This window comes from Lipotes vexillifer, unplaced genomic scaffold (assembly GCF_000442215.2).
Source record: "Lipotes vexillifer unplaced genomic scaffold, Lipotes_vexillifer_v1.1 scaffold248, whole genome shotgun sequence".
In the NCBI taxonomy this organism is placed as follows: domain Eukaryota; kingdom Metazoa; phylum Chordata; class Mammalia; order Artiodactyla; family Lipotidae; genus Lipotes; species Lipotes vexillifer.
Window position 1 is genome coordinate 18,548 of NW_006777568.1, and position 6,453 is coordinate 25,000.

General features: G+C 54.5%; 1 protein-coding gene across 4 annotated transcripts in view; it reads left to right on the forward strand.

The window, feature by feature from the left end:
- The first annotated feature begins 2,828 nt into the window (after positions 1 to 2,828).
- Positions 2,829 to 6,453, forward strand: part of EBF3 (EBF transcription factor 3) — a 119,338-nt gene continuing 115,713 nt past the window's right edge. For 3 of the 4 annotated variants that reach the window (XM_007451174.1, XM_007451175.1, XM_007451177.1), the window contains exons 1-4: positions 2,873 to 3,006; positions 3,173 to 3,329; positions 3,693 to 3,756; positions 4,456 to 4,511. In XM_007451174.1, the coding sequence (XP_007451236.1) occupies positions 2,873 to 3,006; positions 3,173 to 3,329; positions 3,693 to 3,756; positions 4,456 to 4,511 (411 nt within the window). Of the gene's footprint in view, positions 3,007 to 3,172; positions 3,330 to 3,692; positions 3,757 to 4,455; positions 4,512 to 6,453 lie in introns of all 4 variants that reach the window. The other variant, XM_007451176.1, reaches the window with a different exon arrangement.

The following is a 6,453-nucleotide window of genomic DNA, read 5'->3' on the forward strand; positions in this document are numbered from 1 at the left end:
TGGCTGCTGAACACAGATTTGCATTCATTTTCGCTTAATATCATCCAAAATAGTGGGGCAGCTGCATTTGTTGTCAAAAAGGTTTAAAACCCCTTTTCTTTCTGGGGCAGGATCGTTACCTTATGTGATGGGCTTATAGAACTTTTTTTCCCTCTTTAGTCAACAGTATCAGATTTAGGAGGATTTGTTTTAAAACCTTCTAATTTGGTAATCAGATTTAAATCGCCTTGGCGCGTGTAATCTGAATTAAAGATACTGTAAATGATTTTAAGCATGATACTTTCGTTAGAGCAAGGAAGGGGGTACCTCCAGCGTGGGCTGGGCATTTTAGGAAGTGTGCTACAAAGGGAACATTGTTTCCCCTTTCCAACTTCATCTTTTCCGAAAAGGCACTTTGCATAATCTGACAATAACGCTTGCCTGGCCACTCGCCTTGCGGTGAGCCCCAGAAGCAGCTAAATACGCAGAGACAAAGCGATTTCTCAACCCGACCCTCCACCGTTGACTAACTTTATTTTGTGTTGTCCCTCCACGAGGAAGGTGTTCCCTCTTCCACTGGGTCGGCTGTGGATGGAAAGCACTGGGCTTATTAGGAATACAGAAATTTTCATTTAATTTATCGTGAATAGTTTCCATACACTTTGATTTAAGGTTATTAACATTCTATAGACAGTGGCATCTTTAATATGTGGCGATCGCTTCTAAAGACTAATCTCATTACCTTCAAATAGTCATAAAATATGATTTTATTATACTTACGTATTTAATTAGACGGCCGGCACCGGAATGGATTTTGAGATGGGACTGGCGCAACAGCTGTGATAATTCACTTATCTTTGGCAATAGTCATTAACCCCCAACACCAGCAAAATAGATTGCTTTCCAGCACTGCTTTTTTTCTCACCCCTTCCAAGAGGCTTGGGGGTCCCCAGATAACGTAAATCGGACTTTGATTTTCCCGATTAATTAAAATATTAACGCACACACACTGCCAATTCATGAAAAAAAAAAAAGAAAACGAGTGCAGCCCCAGACCGGGCGTGAAGAGGCTGTCCTGCGACACACTGCACCTTGAAACCTGTTTTTTAATTTTTTGTTTGTTTTAATCAGAAGGGCCTGAATTCTCTCGGCAGGGAAGTGCCGGGACAGCTCCTGGTCGTCCCCTGGGCCTCCGCTCCGTGTCGCGCAGACGTCCTTTGGGCGGGCAGTGCGCCTGGGCGCCGAGTCCCGGCTGCCTGCGGGAGCTCGGTCGCCGGGCCCACGCGCTACCCGCACCCCGCTGCCCTCCAGATTCCTGGAAACCAGGTCTGGAAGCCGCGCGCCGCGCGCTCACTCGGGCTCACCGGCACCGAGGGCAGGACCCGGGCGCCCGCAGCGTCTGCTCGGCTTTTAGAGCGGCTGGCACCGGGGAGGTCTGGTCATCGCGCGGGGCGCGCAGCCGGACACCCGGCTCGGGGTTGCCGCAGAGGCCGGGCGCGCTTCCTGTCCGCCCAGAGAGCCCGGAGCCGCCTTTGTCACTCGCCGCGCCTAAGGATAGGCTGGGGGACGGGGTCTCCCGTGGCCACCGGGAAAGAGAGCATCTGGCAGAGCCCGCCTCCGACGTGGGTCCCCAGACCGACACTCGGTGGCCTCCACCGGGGCGGAAAGCACGCGCGCCCAGAAAGGCCCAGACGGAGGCAGACCGGCCCCCCCAGCCGCTTTAGGACTGCTTAGAAAACAGGCTGAGCTGCGCGCCCCGCCTTGGCCGGGGAGCCCTGCTCCCCATCCCCCACCTCGCCCCCAGGCCCCAGTCCCCAGCCACCAGTCCCCCCAGTCCGTTGCTTGCCCCTCCAGCTCCCTTCCTGCAGCCTGCCCTGCTTCTACCACTTTTCCCTTTGGGCCATCCCAGGGCGACCTGCGGCCCCTTGCATTTAGTGCCAGCATTTGGGCAACTGGGGGCGCCCCGGCATTTTACCCCCTGCTCCCCACGGTGTTTTGACTGTGTGGCTGATTTCGGGAGGAGGTATTAAGGGGCCAGGCTGCAGTTGTGCACTGGCTGTTTGTTTCGTTTCAAGACTTATTTGGGCGAGTAGTAACTTCCTTGGCTGCGGGTGGGCGCGAGGAGCCGCGGCGCGTGGCTGGGGACTGCGGCGGCGCTCGGTGGCGCTCGTCGGCGCTCGGCGGCGGCAGGGCTCGCGGGGCTCGCGGGGCTCGGGCCGGCTCGCGGCGCCGTCAGGCAGTCAGTCGGAGAGCGCGGCGGCGGCGGCGGCGGCAGCGAGGGGCGCGGCGAGGGGCGGCCGCTCCCATATATGGCGCAGGCGCCGCCCCCCGACGTCACCCTCTGACAGCGCCGCTCCCGGGGGCTTCGAGTTTTGGCTCCCGGGAAAGGGTCCATTCCTCGGGGAGAGAGGGCTGAGTTTTGTGCGCCTCCATCCGCTGCGCGCGCCGCTCCAGGCCCCGCCGCGCCCCGCCTGCGCCCGGGACTGCGCCGCGGCACTCACTGCCCCGTTTATTTGTCTTTGGAGCAGGCGGGCCGCGCCAGAAGCGGGCGATCCCGCAGTGTCCTGCAGCCGCGGACGCCGCCTGGCTAGGATGACACCACGTTGAGCGCGCCTGCAAAACAACAACAAAAACCGCCGCCGCCGCGGCCACCGCGTCCTGCTCCGCCGAAGCGCCGCCGGTGTAGCCGCCTCCGCGCCCCCGGCCGTCCGGAGCGCCCGGCCGCCGGTGTATGTCGCGCCTGCCCGGGACGGGCTGAAGCCGGCGGCGGGCCGGACCGCAGGCGCCGAGCAGGGCCAGCGCGGCCAGGGCAGCCGCCTGCCGCCGAGCCCCGAGCGCCGCTGCTCGCGGAAGCGCTTTCGGCCGGGAGCTGCGGCCGCCGCCACCAGTTTTCATGTTTGGGATTCAGGAGAATATTCCGCGCGGGGGGACGACCATGAAGGAGGAGCCGCTGGGCAGCGGCATGAACCCGGTGCGCTCGTGGATGCACACGGCGGGGGTGGTGGACGCCAACACGGCCGCCCAGAGGTACGTACCGGCCGCCCCCGCGCGTCCCGGCCCCGGTGGACGCCAACACGGCCGCCCAGAGGTACGTACCGGCCGCCCCCGCGCGTCCCGGCCCCGGCCCCGCCGGGTCCCCGCAGCCGGCCGGCGCCGCGCTCCTCACCGGGCCGCTGTCTCTTTCCTCCCGCAGCGGCGTGGGGCTGGCGCGGGCGCACTTCGAGAAGCAGCCGCCTTCCAACCTCCGGAAATCCAATTTCTTCCACTTCGTGCTGGCGCTCTACGACAGGCAGGGGCAGCCGGTGGAGATTGAAAGGACCGCTTTTGTGGACTTTGTGGAGAAAGAGAAAGTAAGTGCAAACATACAGTCACACCCTCCATCTTTCTAGAAGTGGGAGGCAGGCGGTGCCCAAGCGCGGTGGCCCCGAGTGCCCCCTCGGCGGCGGGGACCGCTCTGCGAGGCGCCCCCCGCCGCCGCCACGTGCGGCCGCCCGGGCCAGCCGAGGGCTGGGCAACTTCTCTGCGCCCCCGGACTTACTCCGGGCGAGGAGAACGCTGGCCTTCCAGCAGGAAAGTGACATCACCGCGCTGCTCCGAGCTAGGAATCCTGCCATGCGTGAGGCCAAGGGGCCTCGGTCGTGGAGGGGGACCGAGTGCGGTGGCCGCGCCGGACACCGATCGCACTAAATGCAATTATTTATCGTTACTTTCAGGAGCCCAACAACGAGAAAACCAACAACGGCATCCACTATAAACTCCAGTTGCTGTACAGCAACGGTAAGTGGCGGCGGCTGCTCCTGCCTTCCCGCCCCGCCGGGCTCGCTCTCCCTTTCCGCGATGGCTAAAGGACATAAAGATTTTGAGATTAAAATGACATGGATGTAAACACGAAATCTTCTCATGGCATAGAAGGAAAACAAAACATAAATGATCAATAAGTCGATGGCACTTCACATGATTAACCGGTCGGGCTCGAAGCAGAAAGTAAAAAGGGGATCGATACGGGGTGCCAGCAGAACATCACTTTTAAGTGACTTTTTTCAATTTTGCAAATTAATGTTAATTATTGAAACGGGGGGTAGCTCTGTACACCGAGCACAACTTACTTCCTGTGCACTGAGATTTTAAAAAAATCCTCGAGAGACATTAGAAAGAGTTCAGACACTCACTTAGTTTCCATTTCGTGCTGTTTTCAAAAATAAAGCAGCACATGGGCCACCCGGAGGAGCGACCAGGCCTGCGCTCAGCCAGGCACATTTCTTGCACCTTTAAATGCAAACTCTAAGAGTATTAAGTTTCTTAATTAAGAAAAGAAAAAATTTAAATGAGAAGTGATTGGGGTTCTTTCCTGCCTTTTAAAGGGCATGCCTAACTTTTGCTGCATCATGGAGGTGGCAGTCCTGGGTTACCGACTTCCTGTGCCCCCGTGTGCCCTTGCTAAAATCCTGATGAGAATCTGTCCCTGTTTCTTCGCAGGAGTCAGAACGGAGCAGGATCTGTATGTTCGCCTCATAGATTCAATGACCAAACAGGTGAGAAAGTTTAAGCCTCGACACTAGTTTTCACTGCTCAGCTGGGGCTGTCCTGGGGTTTCAGAGACTAGGAGACTGACAAATGGATCTGGTGTATTTGTTTTTCATTTAGTTTCCTTGACATGCTAATGAGAATTCCATATTTATTGGAATAAATGAAGTGATTGGTTAAATAGTTTATGTTGTCATTAGAACAGGACATATATGCTTTATTAAATGGCTTGTGATTGGAATCAAATTCTGTCTTAATTAATTATGGTAATTAATATTTGACAAAATTCTCAGGGTCTCCCCCTTGTAAATTTTTAAACGTTTCTCTCTCTGCTTGGAATCATTTCATTGATTTTTTTTTTTCTATAACAAAGACAACTAACTCCTTTCCAGAGCCCATTGGGTTGGACTTGATTAGCTCATTTTTTCCCTCCTTTCCAGTGTGATGGTCTAGTAACACGAGACGTTTATTTGGATTTAAAAGTTAAATGTGTTGGGGTGAAAAGTCACCTTGTTCTCCTCTAGTCCATCTTCACCTCTCAGCCCCCCATCTCCATAATTCAAACTCCGAGCTCCAGGGGTCACCCAAACCTGTTCATTGCTCTGGGGGTAGCTTCTCGTCCCTTTCCACCCTCTGTCATACCTTGTAAATAACATAATTACCAGCAGTTCCTTATTAAATTATTTAACCTGTCTTGGTCAACTTTTCCGATGATAACTATTGGCTATCAGTCGTGTGATTAAGTGCAGAAAAGTGCGTCATTGCTTTTTGACATTGTGCAGCCTCTGGCTGGTTTTGTGTTGTGTGGTACGTTGTTGTTTAGTTGTTTTAAAGATTCCCCCCCCCCCATTTTCTTCAAGTAGTGTTGGGGGAGGGGCAAATCCTACGCCTAAGTGAAATCCACTGTGCGCAGATTGATTTAAAATATACTACCAAACTGAGCTTCACGCTTAGAAATGAAAGTAGTGTCTTCAGTTTTGATGCTAACTTGAAGAATTGTGAGCAAAGTAAAAAGGAACTCTTTCTGCTTCTTGCAGCCCAGCACGCATGCTTCCCACTCCCTGCACGGCAATTGGTTTTCGGATTTTACTTCCCCTTTAAAAAGTTTGTCCTTACCTAGGCAACAAGCGTGTTAGATTTTAATGTCTGCAGTGGTAAAACACTATGGTTTTCTCTTAGAGTAAAACAGATCTGACAGGTAAACTACGGTCTTTCTGACAAAGACGGAGGCGGCGTGTCCTTCGGTAATTATTTCACTGGGATTCAGGGAAGCCTCTGGAACTCGGGAGGCGCGTTGACAGGGTGCTTTTATTTCCTTTGTATATAAGGGCTAAATGTTTTCGGAAATCTCTGTAGTCTAACGAAGAGGTTGATTCAGGCAGCGCTGAGTTTCTGCATAGAGAAGGAGGAGGTTTCCGTTTTAAGTGCACTTTTATTGTTCATTTTTCCCTGTACCTTTACAGTATAAACGGGGCTGAGAATAAAGGCATTTAATCTCCTCTCACTGACGGAGATGGGGGGCGGGGTGGGGAAGGAAAGAAATAGCCCAGTAACTGATCAAAGAGTCAATGGCGCTGAACCGACAGTTTATGGATTTCTGTTTGTGCTACAAAATAAAAAATAAATCAAATATAAATACGGGGATCCATCCGAGGACAAGCCGCGTTCTCAGAAGTGCTGGTGCCCGCCGTGGCCACGCGCCCTGAGCCCCAGGCGGCCCGTTGGCTTGGGGTGACACCCATCACTTCTGTGGTTCCGAGTGGGTCGGGAAGGAGGCAGTGGGAGAGGGGCTCGAGGGAACCCTTCCCTCTGCCCAGAGGGCGGCCCCGGGCTTTCCCGAGAAAGGGCTTTGTCCGCCTGGAAGTGGAGGAAAGTGTCAGAAGTGCCCGAGGAGGTTGGAAGTAATTTCCAGATAATTTTCGGGGGGGAGGGCGGGAACTGGAGAGGAGA